The following is a 19,230-nucleotide window of genomic DNA, read 5'->3' on the forward strand; positions in this document are numbered from 1 at the left end:
CCTTTACCTTTGTTTCGGTAAGTAGTAATCAAAAGTAATGAACAGTTAAGGGGATCCACCTAACAGAGTCATCCATCTACAGACTTCTACTGAGGCTCCCTATTCCTCTCTACAGTCCATGGCAGTGCACTTCCAGTGGAACCTTGCAACTAGGTCCCCCACGATAGTGCAGCCTACAACTGATTATGCTGTAAGGTACTGTGAATGCAGCGGGAAACATTTCAACTGTTTCCAATATAAATATGACTGAATTACTGCCATAAGGGTGGATTCAAAATTACAGATTGTATTCATCTGTAACCCGGGGCCTTCAGCTCATTTATATACCTGGCTTATATTATTCTAATAAGTTATCTTACTCAGAAAAAGGCCAGCAAGTCATCCAATCACATTCTAGATAAAAAAAACTACCATAAATAATGTCAGAATGAATGATTTAATAGATTCTAAGACAATCTACAACACTGTCTCAAAATTATAAATCAAACCTTGTTCTTTTTCAATTGTTCTACTAAACTTCATTATCTGTTTTACTTCAGATTTTAACTCATTGGGAGGATTCTAGATGTATAATAAGTGGCTGCAACATGATGCATATCTATTCAAGTGTTTTACTGCTAGCTGATTATATGATTCACTGTCACCATACACTGGTGTGGAAAATGTAATGACTATGCAGTATGGATGGAATTCCAAGCAGCATGAAGACTAATGTATAAGAAAGAGACTACGGTACATAGTCTGAAAAATTAGTAATGGGACATTGAGACTCTCTCACCCATATGTTAACACTTGGAATCCAAACAAAGCCATTAGAGACAGGTAGTCATTACCATATGATGGTTGTTGGACAGTGTTTGTGAAAAGAAATTGTTGTCCATGCCGTCACAACTTCAACTTTTTGTGGCAGACTCAACAGTCAGAGGATTTGGGGACTGATTCAACTTCCAGTGAGGATATTGGATTTCAGTGGGAGTTGGAACTTGCCCTGAATAAGCATAAGGCCTGAACTATCCTGACTCATAAAAGTGATCACTCTGTAAGCAAGGTTGAGGCGAAGTGGCGTAGGGAAGCTTGGCCTACCATTGACAAAGCTTTACCCATTTTGTGGAAATCTCTCACTTCTCAAACTCTGCATTCATTTTATGTAAAATGTTCATTATTTCTTTAGAACAAATTCTGCCCCTCCACCACCTGTAAACATACAATGTCCATGGAACAGAGCCAGCTTGGTTCCACTGTGCAGGGAGGTTAGAATGCAAGGAGACCACACGTCCCACATACCACAGGGCACAGCTCCATGTAGCACAAAAGGGCATTTTGGAGCTAGGATACAGTTGGTGGATTAATAACTACACAGATCCATTAACCAGACCCTGCTGTATTCAGGGGAGGTATCTCATGCTGAGGCTAAGTAACTTTGAAGCTGCTGTAACTGCTGTGGAGGTGCCTGTGGGAAGATTCTGTCCACCACCAGATCCCAGTAGAGCACTCCTGTGCACAGGTCACTTAATCTGGCTCTCCAAATGTCAAGATTTGAACATAACCTCTGGACAATGACATTTGTCAGACTTCATCGACTGCCATGGGTTTCATGTTATTTTAAATATATACATAAATGCTGACATGTAAATGGTTGGGTGAGTAAATGTTGATGGTGAAAAATGGATCAAGCTTCCACGAAAGCCTTAGAAGCTGGAAAGTTAAATCCTCCTCTGCATGTGACAAGATGCTAAGAAAGAGCAAGCACTCTGGAGCTCTGCAGAGATAAAGGATGAGACCAAAACAGGGGCGGCTCTAGGATTTCCGCCGCCCCAAGCAGGGCGGCACACCGCGAGGGGCGCTCTGGCGGTCGCCGGTCCCGCGGCGCCGGTGGACCTCTCGCAGACATGCCTGCGGAGGGTCCGCTGGTCCAGCGGCTCCGGTGGACCTCCCACAGGCATGCCTGTGGATGCTCCACCGGAGCCGCGGGACCAGTGGCCCCTCTGCAGGCACGTCTGCGGGAGGTCCACTGGCGCCGTGGGACCAGCGGACCTTCCGCAGGCATGCCTGCGGGAGGTCCGCCGGAGCCGCCTGCCGCCCTCCCGGTGGCACGCCGCCCCAAGCGCACACTTGGCGTGCTGGGGTCTGGAGCTGGCCCTGGACCAAAAACTCAGAGAGCTTTAAGCCCCTGGGGTGTCATGCAGACTATGCCTACACTGCCCACATTACAGCACGCACGGCCGAGGCAGCGCTGTGACGTGAGCAGTGTAAACACACTTTATCGCCAGGGGAAGAGCTCTCCCAGCAATAAAAATAACCCACCCCTACTGAGGGTGGTAGCTTTATCGCCGGGAGCATACTGGTGCTTTTCAGTGCAAAAACTTGTCTCTCTCAGGAGTGTGTTTTTTCATACCCCCTGAATGACTAAAGTTTTAGTGCTGGAAGTTGCAGTGTAGACACAGCCTCATAAGATGCTTTGCCAGTACAGCTATACCAGTATACTACACCAGCAAAGCACTTCTAGTATGGATGCAGCTTATATTGGCAAAAGTGGCCTTTTGCTGGTGAAGGTTATTCCAGCCCCTCTGAGTGAAATCAGATTGAGGGACGTGATCATTCCCCTCTATTCAACATTGGTGAGGCCTCGTCTGGAGTACTGTGTCCAATTTTGGGCCCCACACTACAAGAAGGATGTGGAAAAATTGGAAAGTCCAGTGGAGGGCAACAAAAATGATTAGGGGACTGGAGCACATGACCTATGAGGAGAGGCTGAGGGAACTGGGATTGTTTAGTCTGCAGAAGAGAAGAATGAGGGGGGATTTGATAGCTGCTTTCAATTACCTGAAAGGGGATTCCAAAGAGGATGGAGCTCGGCTGTTCTCAGTGGTACCTGATGACAGAACAAGGAGTAATGGTCTCAAGTTGCAGTGGGGGAGGTTTAGGTTGGATATTAGGAAAAACTTTTTCACTAGGAGGGTGGTGAAGCACTGGAATGGGTTACCTAGGGAGGTGGTGGAATCTCCTTTCTTAGAGGTTTTTAAGGTCAGGCTTGACAAAGCCCTGGCTGGGATGATTTAGTTGGGAATTGGTCCTGCTTTGAGCAGGGGGTTGGACTAGATGACCTCCTGAGGTCCCTTCCAACCCTGATATTCGATGAAATAAGCTTTTATTGGCACAGCTCTCTGTCAGCCAGGGATGACACCTCTGACCAACAGAGCTATGCTGGCACAAGCCTGATGTTTCAACATGGCCAAAATCCACTCTTTCCTCCTACTCCCCTCTAGCAAGTTATACAAAGGGAGTTTTTGAGTAGGACTGTAAAATTCAGGAGAGGTGGGATTCTGATCTCAGTGAAGCTGTTTGCAAGCTACTAATGCAACCTGCTGGTGGTGTGTGGTCATTGCACACAGTGGATGCTGACTTGTGCCAGGTGTTCTCAGAAATATAACTTGTAAATATGGCCATGTAACTGGGCCCAAAAAATAAAGACAGTCTTACCACATTCGTCTGTCACTTTCATAACAGAGCAGGCCAGTGGCAATTGAAAACTAATACAGGTCACTATTCATATGAGGAAAATCTTGCCTCTGTGGCAGAGGTGGTGCAGGTCTGCTGTGCAGGGAATCCACATGGTAGAGCACTGTTCTCCGTAGAGCCCTTGCATAGAGACCTACTCTGCGGTGGCCTTTGGAACAACAACAAAAGAGGTGAGAGCAAAAAAAATCCACTGCAGCCGGAATCCTCTGGTCCTCCCCTACAGAGGGGAATGCCTAGAGGGCACACACGGCTAGTTCAGCCACCGGCTGTGGAACCATTCTGCAGATGGGAGAAAGGGAGCATTGTTCTCTCCCCACCCCCATGCATCTGCCCAGCTCAGCTTCTTGGGTTATGTGCTGCAACGAAAAATGGGTCATTATGTATTTCTCTCCTAACCTAGACACAACTGCATTTTGGATCAGACTAGTGGTCCATTTAGCCCACTCTGTCTCTGACAGTGTCCAGAACCAGACACTTCAATAGGAAGTTGAAACAATCACCATAATGAAAAATTATGGAATAACTAAATTTACCCATAGGGGAAAGTTTCTATCTAACCCCAACATTCAATGTTTGATTATGCCCTTAAGCATGATGGCTTACATCTCTTATAAAAATATTTTCATCATCATGGCTATGTAGGACAATTTATTCACAACCTGTGCATGTTGAAAAGAAATCTGGAGTATGTATTTGGAATAAATCTTTATACTATATTGTTGGATATAATTAAAATCACAAAGCCTTAATGACTTTCTGAAAGATAATATTCCCCAGCTGCTTCCCAAAACTGTATGAAGGAAGAATCTTTTTCAGCTAATAGAAAACATTCAAGAATCAGGGTTACTGGGAGATCATTTACCTCGTAACTTAAGTGACATCACTATCACAAACAAACAATATTACATTCACTCTTTATGGTCTATTAAACAAATGTTATTTCCCATTAAAATAGAGAAAGGCCAGTATTTTTCTTGCATAGTTACTCTGAAAAGAATTAGTGTGCTTCTGTATTTTTTAGAGACATAGATGCATCAATTTGGTATCAGATCTGGCTGGTGCTCTTGGGATCTGATTGTTTGCTGTTGAAACATTAATAAAAGTACCTTATTTTATTCCAAACACAATGATCTCCCTCAGCCTGCTCTTTTAGTTTGACAATACAGTATTTGAACAAAAACCAAGGCACTCATAGTTACCTCCCACATACCAATGGCCTGAAACCTATTCTACTTTGCTATGTAATCCCTGTGCACATCTTACATATTAAAGCAAGTCTGGGTTAGATCAGTACTTGGATGGGAGACCCATTGTGACTATTAAGCTTATAAAATTACCCTAACTGTAAGCTCAAAAGTAAAAAGCAAGTGAAAGTTCATAAAATGTTACAATAACCTGTACTTTGAGTACTTAAAAATTAACCATAAAAAGAGGTTTTTTTCAATAAATCAATATTATAAACAAGTGCAAAAGAACCATACAAAGAAGCTGGATTAGTCCAAACAATTAATTAACCAAAATTGGCGTGACAAATATCAGGCCTAATTGGTAGACAAAATAATGAGGAGAAAAAACTGTCACCTATTTTTCCCTCTTTGTGGTTTCTTAAAAAGACTAAAAATAAATTAATTTGGCTCTTACTCCTATCCCACTTTGCATCCCAGCTCATCTCATCTTGTCTCATAGACTTTGTGATAAAAGGGGGTGGGGGGGGCAGGGGAAGCTCCCTTTCATGGACACCCAGCCAGTCAGTAGCTATAGAATCCTCCTAAGCAGCTGTACCCTAATTGCCTTAACTGTAAAGGGTTAGAAGAAGCTTTACCTGAGTTAGCACCTGACCAGGGAACCAATAGGGAGGTTATTCACTTTCAAATTGGAAAAACTGCTGGGTGTAAGGGGGTTTTCTTCCACTCTCGGGCTGGAGAGAGGGAAAGGCAGCAACAAGCTGTAAGCTTTAAGCCAGGTATGGGAAATCATAAGCATCATACCTAAACCCCTTATTTGGAACCCCAGATATGCAAGTAGCATAGGAAAAGTTAATACAGTTGTGATTAGGAACCTTTTTAGTTATTTTGCTTTGTGGATTCTTCTGTGCTAACCCCAGGTGCTTTTGTTTTGCTTGTAACCTTTAAGCTGAACCCCAGGAAAGTTATTTTTGGTGTTTAATCCCTAAAGCCTGAGTTTTCAGATGTTTCTTTTTTAATAACATTTACTTTTTTTATTATTATTATTAAAAAGAGATTCCTTTAATTCCAAAGTCATTAGACAAGGAGTTGGTCTGTGCTCACATTGTTAAGGCAACTGGTTGATATTTTATTCTCAAGCCTCCGTAGGAAAGGGGCATAGGCGGCAGGTTTGTATAATTTTTGGTGGGGCCCAAAATGGTGGTGCCCCCCCCCACTCCCGCCCTGTAAGCCGATATAAAATGAAGCTACAACGCGTCAGTGCCACAAGATTACAAGGTTGGAGAAGGGGTAGGGGGTTCCAGGGGCCAGTCAAGGGACAAGGAGCAGGGGGGATTGGATGGGGCAGAGGTTCGGAGGGGCAGTCAGGGGACAGGCAGCAATTGGATAGGCATGGGAGTCTAGGAGGTTTATCAGGGGACAGGTAGGGGGTGGGGTCCTGGGGGGAAGTTGGGTGGGGTCTCAGGAGGGGGCAGTTGGGGACAAGGAGAAGGGAGGCTTAGATAGGGGCTGGAGTCCCAAGGGGCAGTTAGGGGCAGGGGTCTCGGGAGTGGGTAACGGGGGACAAGGACCAGTGGTGCTTAGATAGGGGGTGGAGGTCCTGGGGGGCAGTTGGGGCAGAGGTCTGGGGAGGGGGCAATCAGCGGCCAGGGGCTGGGATTCAAAGGGCTCTGAGCTGCTGGCAGCCGCGGGGAGCCCTGAGCCCTTTAAATCCCAGCCGCCGCGGCTGGGATTCAAAGGGCTCTGGGCTCTCTGCCCCTGCGGGCAGCCCAGAGCCCTCCGATTCCCAGCCGCGGCTGGGATTTAAAGGGCTCTGGGCTCTCTGCCCCTGCGGGCAGCCCAGAGCCCTCCGATTCCCAGCCGCGGCTGAGATTTAAAGGGCTCTGGGCTCCCCGCCGCAGCGGGCAGCCCAGAGCCCTCTGATTCCCGGCCGCGGCTGGGATTTAAAAGGCTCTGGGCTCCCCGCAGCAGCGGGCAGCCCAGAGCCCTCTGATTCCCGGCCGCGGCTGGGATTTAAAGGGGCGAAACCTAGCTCCAAATATTGGTGGAGCAGAGCCCCTGATTTTGAATATTCCTGGGGCTTTAGCTCCAGGAGCCCATATAAGTTGGCGCCCATGGAAAGGGGGTAAAGAGGCTTTGGGGGATATTTTGCAGGGATAGGGATTCCAAGTGACCTTTCCCTGAATATTTGTGCAAATCACTTGGTGATGGCAGCAATATCTGTCCAAGGCAGAAGACTGTGCCTTGTAAGAGTTTTAACCTAAGCTGGTAGAAGATAAGCTTGGGGGTCTTTCATGCAGGGCCCCACATCTGTACCCCAGAGTTCAGATCTGGAGGGGTATACCCTGACAGACTTTAAGGTCAGAAGGGACTATCATGATCATTTAGTCTAACCTCCTGCATTGCAGGCCACAGAATCTCACCCACCCACTCCTGCAATTGGCCCATATCCTCAGTGGATATGTTTACACAGCCGACGTTAAAGAGCTCTCCCAGTGCTGTAATAAAAACCACCTCCGCTGTAGCACTAGCCACACTGTCACTTTACAGAGCTGAAACTTGCATAGCTCAGAGGTGTGGTTTTTTTCACACCCCTGAGCGAGAAAGTTGCAGCACTGTAAGTGGCAGTGTAGACAAGGCCAGAATTACTGAAGTCCTCAAACCATGGTTTAAAGACTTCAAGTTACAGAGAATCCACTAATTACACTAGTTTAAATCTGCAAGTGATCATTGCCCCATGCTGCAGAAGAAGGCAAAAAAACCCCATAGTCTCTGCCAATCTAACCTGGGGGAAGATTCCTTCCTGACAGCAAGATAAAAGGAGACCACCAGACCGAAAGACTTTCTTCCAGGAAGAAGGCCAACTGGCTTTGCTCTTGTTCAAAGAGCTTAGTTTTTCAATTGTAAGTTGTGAAAAGTCATCATTACATCTTGTCCTCAGCCCATCAGAAAACTAATTGTCTGTACCACAGAGACACATAAAAATCCAGTTTTGCCACCCCTTCCCTGTTATGTTACAAATAGTGAGGCAGAAAGTTTCCTCCTATATTCTCTCTCAGAGCTTTTCATCAAACCCTGAAATCAAATGCACTGCATTAGCACAGTGAGATGAGATGGTCTAATGGGGGCGGACTCACCACTGCAGCACCTCCTGCTGTCATCCTGGGAATTAGCTCTTTCACAGCCTTGGAGCACCCTCTGCAGGCCGCTATCTCACCTTGCCAGGCCCCTGTGTCCCTCCTGGACCCCGGTGCCCCTTTCCACTCCCACTCCCCCTATCCCCACCTTGCCTCAGTTTTAGCTACTGTCAGTCCCCATCTAGCCCTGCTCACTGGGGCAGACTGCAGCATGATTGCAATTCATCACTGGCAAGGAGGGTTTGGGCCTGCTGCTTCTGCCTACCCATAGGCTGCCCTCTGCAACCCCAGTACCTTTTGGCCTTACATTAAGCCCGGGGGGGGTGGGGGATGTGTTCCAGGCCAGAGTTTCCCAGCCCTGCTCCACCCTAGGTACCCAGGTACACTCCCTCTAAAGGCCTGACTCACAGCCCTTTTATAAGGGCCACCTGTGTTCTGTTTGGGGCGTGGCCCCAGCTGAGGCTGCTTCCCCAATCACAGCCCTCTCCTGGGCTGTTCTAAGCCCTTTAAGGCGGGAGCGGGGCAACCACCCCACTACAGATGGCCACAACACTGCCCTGTCTAAGGCATAAAAGACCCAACCAGATGATATCTCTGACTAGAAAGTGAACCAGGGTCCAAGCAACAGTTGACCGACCAGCCAAATAATCCATTTGTGACTAACCAGACATCCAATGTTCCAAAGACATCAACAAAAGCAGTATTTTTCCTGCCTTGTCTATCCTCTCTTTCCTCCGCCTTGTGTCCATTTGTTACAAACAGGAGACATGAATACCCTTTAACATCAAGACTGAAAGTAAAATTAATCCTTTCCTTTTAATCAAAGAGAGGTTGTTCTGTAAATGAGAGACTGATATTTAGCAGTGGGTGTCACCCAAAGTAGCATAGTTGAAATACAGATACATAGTCAATATTCCTAACTTCAGATATAGAAATGATACAGGCATACAAATTGGATAATCACATTCAGTAAATTATAACCTTTCCAATGATATCTTACAAGACCCATCTTGCATAAAGTACATCATAGTTATGTCATTCATATCATAATCATATTTTCATAAAGAATATGAAGTGAAACATCACAAACACAAATGGTCATGACTTCAGTTTAACACTTCAGTGGGAAGAACATCACTGACAATTTCCTTCAGCACTTGAGGGTCTGTTGTATTAATTACAAGGGTCAAAAGAGTTAGATGTTAGACTCTCCCTTTCTAGCATAAAAACAGTGATACAAAGAGGTCTGTTTTTAAAAAAAAAAAAACAGAACCCTGTTTACTTGATTTTTTGGCAAACACTCGTAAGTGTTGATTTTAAACTTGAAAGATTATTTATTAAACACAAAAAAGAAACTAAAAATTGAGTGATTATGCAAAACAAAATTAAAAATTTTAAGTCTCTCTACTTTTGGAGGCAAAACTGGAGCTAAGACGGTGAGTAATGTATGGGTGTGTATGTCTTGCCAAAAGTCACTGAAGAGTAAAGGTGTATACAGTACATATAAAAATAAAGTCTGTGTTTTTTGTTTTTTAATCTGTACCATATGTTAATTTGTCATTGTTTGGCAAGGTTTTTAAACATAGGAACTTTATTTATATTATTTTAATCAACACAAATAGTTTTGTGCGGAAAAATGCAGTGATGGGGTTCCAGACTCTTTGTCATACCACAACACATCACACCACTCCTCCTATTCTTTGGATGACAATTATAGTCTCTAAATGCCAAGTTTGGGAAGATATTACAGCAACATCTGGCCCCTTGGCAGACTCCATGAGCAATTGCACTGGTAACTCTGGAGTTTGGTACATCTGTCACATGGTTACGTTTCTAAAGGGCAGCCTTCCTTTCAGTTGGTATTATCCATACATGCATCTTACACTCTGAGGAATGCACTTACACTTGTACTCTTTTATGGTTAGGCTTGGCAGAATTTAGTTTTAATTTTTGTATCATTTTGATGTATATCATCAAAGTTAAGCTTTTTTATTTTTATCTATTTAAATTTCCACATTTGCGGGATAGTATGGGAGGGCAGACAATAATTAGTTAATGACAGTAGACATTGAGATTCAAAAAGTTAAAGCTTTATAACTGTTAAAACATAAACTATCAAAATGCACAAAGTAAATATTCTTTACTCAAACTCTAATAAGTTTTCAAGCAGCATTTTTCTTCTTTAGCCTATCTGTACATTTCAATTATCATAGATGGAAATATTTTTTCAATGGTTTGTGTATGTACAGTAAAATCAATATTTACCGATAAAAATTAATCCTTCCAAATTTATTTAGGGTATAAACTTTCACACTGTCTTTAGTGTCATTCTCCCCAATCTTACTGTTGTGCCACTGATCACAAAAAGTGTGCAATTGCGCAATCTATTTCCTGGAATTGAAAAGATAGGAGTCATGATGGATGGATGGATCTTAGACCTTCTCATTTTCTTAAACCTTCTCATTTTTTGTTCATTTGTTTCTAAGTAAAATCCCAGACAAATGCCCTGTAGTTCTGTTTATGAACAAACTCACATTATCATCAAGCTCAAAAATATGAAGACAACTGTTTGTGAACATGACCCTTAAAAGTACTGATCATGTAAATTATTCTGCAGTGTTTCTGCCTAGGGCAACAAAAATGATGAGGGGGCTGGGGCACATGACTTATAAGGAGACGCTGAGGGAACTGGACTTATTTAGTCTGCAGAAGAGAAGAGTGACAGGGAATTTGGTAGCAGCCTTCAATTACCTGAAGGGGGGTTCCAAAAAGGATGGAGCTAGGCTGTTCTCAGTAGTGGCAGGTGACAGAACAAGGAGCAATGGTCTCAAGTTGCAGTGAGGGAGGTCTAGGTTGGATATTAGGAAACACTATTTCACTAAGAGAGTGGTGAAGCACTGGAATGGGTTACCTAGGGAGGTGGTGAAATCTCCATCCTTAGAGGTTTTTAAGGCCCGGCATGACAAAGCCCTGGCTGGGATGATTTAGTTGGGATTGGTCCTGCTTTGAGCAGGAGATTGGACTAGATGACCTCCTGAGGTCTCTTCCAGCACTAATCTTCTATGAGTCTATGTAAATTGTTTAATAGCTGGCAGCAGAGTAGGCTATCCCCCAACACCTATGGAAAAATTCTATTCAGTAATCGTTTGCTGCACTGTTTGTAGATCATATATTGTAATCTACTCCAAAATAAATATTTATACAGTACACTATACAGTTAAAGGTCTTAACCTTGCCAAGGATAAGAAGGGGGTTGTAGACATGCAGAGGACACATGGCATATGGGCTGGTAAGATCCACAGTGAAATCCATCCATCCTGGTGGATCCTAGGAGATCTGTATAGAGATCCAGTTCCTCTGCACTATTCCCTTGCCCTCCCCTCCCCTCCCCTTCCCTCCCCAGAGCACTATGGATGCTCATAAGCCTGGCTGCCAGTGCTAGTTTGGCTACTTTCTTTCTCCAAAGGATCAGGTAGAAGTCATGAAGTATGAATTAAGAGACCTTTTCCTTTTTTAAAACAGTCTGAAAAATCTTTAAATGAAATAAAATGTAACATGGTGAAAAATAAAAATGATTCACCTGTAGTTAGCTCTGCAGTCCAAGCCCCGGGAGCCCAAGTGAATTGACCTGGGCTCCAAGATAAAATGCTGTGGGTTTTTTATTGCTGTGTAGATATATGGTTTCCTGTGTTCCCTTTAAGATTCTGATGGGCCGTCAGTCCCCAGCCTTGCTACACTATACGCAGGTGAACAGGGCTTGTTCACCCTATTCACCTGCGTATAGTGTAAGCCAGTGGTTTTCAAACTGCGGGTCGTGACCCAGTACTGGGTAAGGCACTGGGTCGTGGCGGCTCTGGTCAGCAACGCCGACCGGGCCATTAAAAGTCCTGTTGGCGGTGCTGCTCAGCTAACGCAGGCTAGTTCCTACTTTATTTTTTCTTATTAAAATGACAAACGTTTCAGAACTATTTAACATCTGTCTAAGTACTACTTAATTAATAGGCAATGGCTACATGTGACCCATTAAGGCCTAGTTTACATATAAATTTTGTACATGTAACTATAATATGTATAATTATTTCAGTTAGGGTTGTGATTTTTTAACCAAAATAGTTATACTGATACAAATCCCTAGGCCTTGTCTTAATTAGGGACTAAAGATGTGTTCTTTGTTTGAACTAGCTATCTGAAGTTAACTAACTCAATGTAAAATCCAAGTGAATACAATGTAATCTGTAATTTCAACATGTGTTAGCAGATCAAGTTAAAGACTAAGCTCCCCTATAGTCTTTAACTCAACCTATTAACTCATGTAAAGACTGCAAACTGCCTTGCCTTCACTAGGATTTTACATTCCTAGTGAAGACATAGCTTGTGTGTTATACCAATACAAAGATGCCTTATCCCAATAGTGCTTATTCTCCTTCCCATATAGGAATAAACTATGCCGGTATATGAGAAACAAAGTGAGTGAGGTAATATCTTTTATTGGATCAGCTTCACTTGGTGGAAGGGACAAGCTTTTGAGATTCAGAGCTCTTTCTTAGGTCGCCAACACAGCTACAACGCCACTGCAAAAATGTTTATAATGGAATATCTGTATCCACACTACGGGGATTGTACCATCCCAATTTTGCCAGCATAGATAAAGCAGTACAACTTGTGCATATGTGGACAAGCCCTATGTAATTTTTTTGTTACTATTTTCCCTGACAGAGCCTCAGTCTTTACCATTCTCTCTCATTAGGTTAACTTGATTTCCTGAGAGTAGTCTCAGCAGAGGGAGTAGCATGATGAAGAGCATCCCAATAAATGAAGCATGTTGTACTTTAGGTAGATAATCATGAGGTCATTTCAGTGGATCAGTGACAGTGTGGACAAATACAATGAACGTAACAGCACCATCAGTTCAAATAGTCCTCCCACAACTGTGCCACAATGCAGCAAGGGCCTTTAAAAATCTTCCAGAAGACCCTACATCTGGGAGACATGCCAGAAATTGTTAGCCCTGAGAGCAGTGCAATTGTAATGGTTTAGAACAGCACTAGTGTTGATACATGGGGAAACTGCAAAATTTTAAAGTATGCATCCATATTCCTAGAGTGGACATATCAAACTATTTATGCTTAAACCAATTCTATTGCACCAATTCAACTGGAAACAGTTCAGTTCCTTAATGCAGACATAGACCTTGAACTTCAGTCACTTCACTTTCAAATGAATTTACAGCAACACAAAATAACAGCACTGTATCCCAAAGTGCTTGTGGTGTGAAGTGTCATCGCAACTCAACACCAACACATACAGTGCCAACCCCAAGTATTCAAAAGTCATGAGTCAGGCCTCCCAAGAATAATGAGACTGACTTAAAAATTATAAATTGGAGCTCTTTTTGTCTACTAACTTGTGAGCTCTTAAAGGTACACTTAGGTTTTAAAGTTTTTACCTGCAACCACTAAGGCTAGAAATATACTTTCTTTTTTTGGGAGGGGAGTGGGGAGAGAAAAAGAGCTATGAATCTCCCCTAATCAGGAGCTGGGGATTTAAGACGACACACCAAATATCACAACACTTGACAATAAAATTGTAAGAGCTGACAACCACGCATACTGATGTAACATGATGCCGACATTACAACACATCAGAAAATCTCATAGTCACTATGTTGTGGCAAAATGTGCTGCTTCCACTTCCTTCCTTCCTGGATGTGGTGGGCAGAAGGGAAGAGGGAATTATCCAATTTCTCCATCCTCTTCCCTAGAGTATGAAGAAAAGATCCTGATAGTTCTACACTTCCCTCAAAAGGTACCTCTGTCTATACAGCAAACAAACAAAAAAACCCAAAGCAAGTGTCAGAGCCAAGGTGTAAAGATTCAAGCTTACTACGGTGTTAAAAGTCGCTGTATAGACGCGCTCAGGCTCTGAAACCCATTCCACTCTCCAGACTTCAGAGCCTGGGCCAGAATGTCTGCATGGCTATTTCAGCATCATGGCTACAGAGGTCAGATATGGAGCCAAACTTCCCCTCCAAAGCCCAAGAGAGTTTGGATTTGGCCCAAGGCTTGGAGGTTGTATCTCCAAAGCCCTGAACACTGAGGGCTTGAAGATCCAGACCTGGTGTCCTGGTTGGCCCTGGCCATCAGGCCCAGCTCGGGAAGGTCCCTCCCACACCTTGGCTGCAAGCAGATCAGCACGTGGGGACCGTTTTGGTGGGACTATCACACATCACCCGCCAGCTCGGTGCCCAATCCTGTGCATGGTGCTGCCTGGGGTGGCCTGTACTCTTAGGGATAGGGTGACCATACATCCTGTTTTGGCCAGAATAGTCCCTTTTTTAAGCCCTGTCCCGGCCATCTCAACTTTTTTGACAAATGTGGGCATTTGTCCCATTTTCTCTTGGCAACTTGATCAGTTGGCAAGAGCATATGGGACAAATGCCTGCTTTTGGGGTGTGGTACGAAGGAACGTGCCGGGGGGGGGTCCAGCTGCGATGACAGCCCCTTGTGGGGAAGGGGAGGCAGGGCTCGTGTGGGGGGCAAGCAGGGTTCCAGAAACCAGTGACCCCAGCCTTGCACAGAGGACAGGCAGGGTTCCAGCAACCCCAGCCAGGGTGGGGGAGACTCAGACAACCGGCTCTGGCCAGCCCCATGTGGTGTCTCATTTTCCCTTTGGGAAATATGGTCACCCTACTGAGCGCCACCACTGGGCTCAGCACCAGCAGAGAGACTGGGGAGGTGGAGAGGGTCCCCGCATCAGAGCCAAGCCCCCCAGGTACCGACCACCCATGCGGGCAGAGCCATTTGCAGGCGCCAGCCTTAGACTAGTTGGATTTTATGGCCCTTCAGCATGGGGAGGGGGTGTCCTGTTGTGATATGGCGATGCCCGTGTCACGCCAGTGCCCCCGCCGCACAGGGCCCTACCTTCCTGCGGCTGCTGCCCAGGGACTGCAGGGGGCAGCAGGCGGGCTCCGAGCTCCTTCTTCGGCTGCTTCTCAGGTAGGTCACCCGCCTCCTGCTGGCGGTCGCCGCCTCCGGCCGCCCCGCCCCCGGCGCCAGGTGCGCCTCCGCTTTGTCCTTGCGGCTGCTGCGGGCCGGCCCTAGGCGCTGCTCGGTGCCCCGGGCGGGCAGAGCCCTGGCCGCATCTGCTCCCGCCTTTTCCGCCGGGGCGCAGGAGCGCCTCAGCCCCAGCTGCAGGCACAGGAAGACCGCGGCCGAGAGCAGGCAGAGGCGGAACGCGGAGCCCTTCCACAGCGGCTTCTCCTTGGGCATCATCCCCCGCTCACTGGGCGGGCGGGTCCCTGGCAGCCGGAGCCTGCTGCCGCCGGCACAGCCCGTGGGCTGGGCGCCCGGCTGGCGGAGGGGCCCATGCGAGAGTCGGGGCGCTGGGGAAGGCAGGCGGCCAAGCCGCTCATTGCCAAGGGGGGGCGCTCCCCCGGGGCCGAGCCGGAGCCCCGCTGCAGCCAGCCAGCACGGGCGAGCTGTGCATATGTGCGCGGACACCAACCACACCCAGCCTGACGCTCGCCTGGGTGGGGTTTGCTCCCCCGGGCTGGGGGTGTGAGCTGGCTGAGGGGGAGCTCAGAGAGACCAGCCGCGTGCAGCGGTGGCCCGCCGGGTCGGGTCTGCTCTGCTCGGCGTGCGCTTCTCCCTGGGGAGCCCCGGAAACGTGCTTCAGTCAACACCCAAATAGTTCGGTGCTCCCTTGTGACAGGAGCCAGCCTGAGCCTCCCTCTGAGCTCGCCGAGAGGCGTATCCCCGGGCAGAGGAGCGGTGTGACTAGTTTCTCTCCCCCCCCCCCCCATTATTTTGTCATTAGACCATCGCTGTGGTTATCTTGTCGACAAACAGCAATTAGCCGTAATAGTTTTGTCATGTGTTTAAAGTGAAAGTAGACTATGTTTTGTCAGGGGCATGTGGAAGAATGAGGGTTTTGGTGGGGAATTGTACTAAACCAGGACGGTATTAAGCTGGGAAGAACATTTACAAGACTGTTTGTGTTGTCATTGATTTTTTAAAATGCAAGATTCAAAGATGCATGATCCAGCCTCAGTCATATCAGAGATGGCTGGCAAGCAGCCAACGGTGTTAACTGCTGAAATGAAGGAGCGCTTACTAGAGATATTAACTTACACTTATTACCACCAAAGCTAGCTGAGCAAAACAATTGCTAATGAAATTCAACAAAATCCCTTTTGTCTTGGGGAAAGGGCAAAGCCAATCTAGATAGAAAAGAATGGTGTTGTGTAAACGAAGGGTAAAGAACAAATGAAAAATATGTACATCTTGTACTACATCTGTCTCAGAAAGTAAAATTCTGAGGAAAAATTTTAATTGCCTCATTTCTATTCCATTTTACATACATTTGAGAATAGCTCGGTTGTATACACCTGTGGCTGAAATATAGCCAAGGGTTTCAAATTGGGGGAGAGGGATAAGCTCAGTGGTTTGAGCTTTGGCTTGCTTAAACCCAGGGTTGTGAGTTCAATCCTTGAGGGGGCCATTTAGGAATCTGGGGCAAAAATCTGTTTGGGGATTGGTCCTGCTTTGAGCAGGGGGTTAGACTAGATGACCTCCTGAGGTCCCTTCCAACCCTGATATTCTATGATCTAAACAGCTGGCAGGAGGTTCAAGTTATTTGCTAACCATATTGCTTAATGGGAGAGGGGTTCTGGCTAGTTGGGGAGAGAGTCCTGGGGGGTTCCTGGTATGGAAAAAGTTAATTACTATCCTACAGTGTAATGTCAGAGTAGCACAGAAATTTTAAATCTAAAGAGTCTTTGTTCTTTTTACTCATTATTAATATGCCAGTTTTAATTCATGACAATCTGTTTTAAACTTCAGATGTTACCAAAAGAGAATTGCTCTAGAAGAGGCCTTCCTTGTTTTCAAACAAGCTAGGAGTTAACTGCTTGCTTACACCAGTGGTTTTCAAAACATTTTCTGGCGACCCAGTTGAAGAAAATTGTTAAAGGCTGTGACCCAACAGAGCTGGGGATGAGGCGCTCAGGGCTGGGGTACAGGGGTGAGGGCTGCATGGTGGGGCTGGGAATGAGGGGTTCAGGGCATGGGAGGGGGCTCTGGGCTGGGGCAGGGGATTGGGGTGCAGGAGGGGGTCAAGGCTCTGGGCTGGGACCAGGGTTGAGGGGTTTGGGTGCAGGAAGGAGCTCCAGGTTTGGAGGGGGCTCAGGGCTGGGGCAGGGGATTGGGGTGCAGGCTTATCTCAGGCAACTCCCAGTCAGTGGCACTGCAAACTGTGCTGCACCCCAGAAGCGGCCAGCAGGAGATCCGGCTCCTAGGCGGAGGCACAAAAGCAGCTCTTGCCCCCAGGCCCCGCCCCCCCGCTCCCATTGGCTGGGAACCAGCCAATGTGAGTGCAGAGTTGGTGCTCAGGCTGGGGGCAGTGTGCAGAGCCCCATGACCCCCTTGCCTAGGAGCCAGACCTGCTGCTGGCTGCTTCTGGGGCACAGCACAGTGTCAGAACAGGTAGGAACTAACCTGCATTGGCCGAGCAGCACCGCCAACGGGACTTTTAATGGCTCAGCTGGCAGTGCTGACCGGAGCCGCTACGACCCGCAGTTTGAAAACCACTGGCTTACACTATGTGCAGGTGAACAGGGCTTATGTAGCAAGGCTGGGGACTGACAGCCCATCAGAATCTTAAAGGGAACACAGGAAACTATATCTACATGGCAATAAAAAACCCACAGCATTGCATCTTGGAGCCCAGATCAATTCAGTTGGGCTCCTGGGGCTTGGACTGCAGAGCTAACAACAGTAGTGTAGATGTTTGGGCTTGAGCCGGTGCCCAACCTTTGAGATCCACTCCCCTTGCAAGTTTCTTTGTTTTGTTTTTTAAACCATTGTCTTCAAAAGGCTAGAGCAGAGATAGTCAATAGGCAGATCACAGGCTAAATCTGGACTGTCAGATGCTTTTGAACAGACCGTGACATCTTTTTATTTACTTCTAATTTTTAAAATTATTTTTACCCTTTCATTCTCTCTCTCAGTGCGATCTCCAATACATTGTACTGTGAATTGATGGTTGAGTTGTTCTCCTTCTTTCCTTAATTTGTGCTATTGTCAGTTTCCACCAATAAAAAACCGAGAGTATGTTCCTTTTTTTAAAAAAATTACATATTTTACTATATGGTCATAGGCTCATTTACACTGTTGAAAACAGTAGTCCTGCCTCTTGTGCTTTTGATGTTTAACAGCACCGCTTTTAAACATGACAGCCATGGGTGGCAGGTATAATAGGCCAGGGGAGGCTAAGTTTCCCCAAACAGCCAGGCCATAGCCCCACCCAACTCCTCCCCAAAACCCCACTCCCACATTCTGCTCTTCCCCTGTGGCCCTGCCCACACTGCTCCTTTTTCCATCCTCATTCCATCTCTTCCCTGAAGCCAGCAGGGGCTTGAGCAGGGTAGCTTGGGCCAGTGGGTGGGCTGTGGCCCAGGGCGGAATATTGGGAACATTCTAGTCGTGACCGACCATTATACGCAATATGCGCAGGCATATCCCACATGTGATCAGAAGGCCACCACTGGCACTCGATTACTGTGGGAAAAATATTTCTCAGTTTATGGATTCCCAGCCCGGATACACTCGGATCAGGGGCGGGACTTTGAAAGTCACTTTCTGAAGGAGATGCTAAGAATAGCGGGGATTAAAAAGTCTAGAACAACGCCTTATCACCCGCAAGGTGATCCTCAGCCAGAGAGGTTCAACCGAACCCTATTAGATATGTTAGGGACTTTGCGGCCAGAGCAGAAGGCAACCTGGAGCCAACATGTCGCATTTCTGGTGCACGCTTACAACGCCAAAGAACGACGCTATGGGAGTCACCCCATATCTCTTGATGTTTGGGTGAGAACCAAGATTACCCACAGACCTGTGCTTTAGTGTATCAGAGGATGGAGATAGTTATGAAACTCATCAGCAATATGTATCCCAACTAAGAGAAAAGCTGCGGGATGCTTATCACTTAGCTACATCTGCAGCTCGGAAGAACGCAGACCACAACAAACATCGATATGATGCTAGGGTACGTCTGCAAGAGCTCCAGCCAGGGGACCAGAGTCATGCTGTGAAATTTGGGTATTGCTGGCAAACACAAGATAGCTGACAGATGGAAGGCAATACCTTACTTGGTGATGGAAAAGCTAGGAGACCTGCCGGTCTACAAGATCAAACTTGAAGAGGGTCCAGGGCAGCCAAAGACAGTGTATAGAAACCTTTTGCTCCCTGTGGGGGAATTGGTAGGCACCCCTCCTGAGATGGGCCACAACAGGGCAACTAGGCAGAACGAAGGTGCTGGACCAAAGCCGCCCTCCAACGTGGACAGCCGGCCCTCTGCAGCTAACCTACCTCCAGGGCTGGAGCACCCATGGA

The 19,230-nt window shown here is 46.5% G+C and overlaps 1 protein-coding gene across 1 annotated transcript in view; it reads right to left on the reverse strand.

The window, feature by feature from the left end:
- Window positions 1–15,604, reverse strand: part of METTL24 (methyltransferase like 24) — a 93,746-nt gene extending 78,142 nt beyond the window's left edge. Inside the window, exon 1 of the mRNA XM_045011788.1 lies at window positions 14,761–15,604. Coding sequence (XP_044867723.1) covers window positions 14,761–15,111 — 351 coding nt within the window. The 5' untranslated portion in view covers window positions 15,112–15,604. The remainder of the gene's footprint in view (window positions 1–14,760) is intronic.
- Between the last annotated feature and the right edge of the window lie 3,626 nt (window positions 15,605–19,230).

This window comes from Mauremys mutica, chromosome 3, assembly GCF_020497125.1.
Source record: "Mauremys mutica isolate MM-2020 ecotype Southern chromosome 3, ASM2049712v1, whole genome shotgun sequence".
Classification (NCBI taxonomy): Eukaryota; Metazoa; Chordata; order Testudines; family Geoemydidae; genus Mauremys; species Mauremys mutica.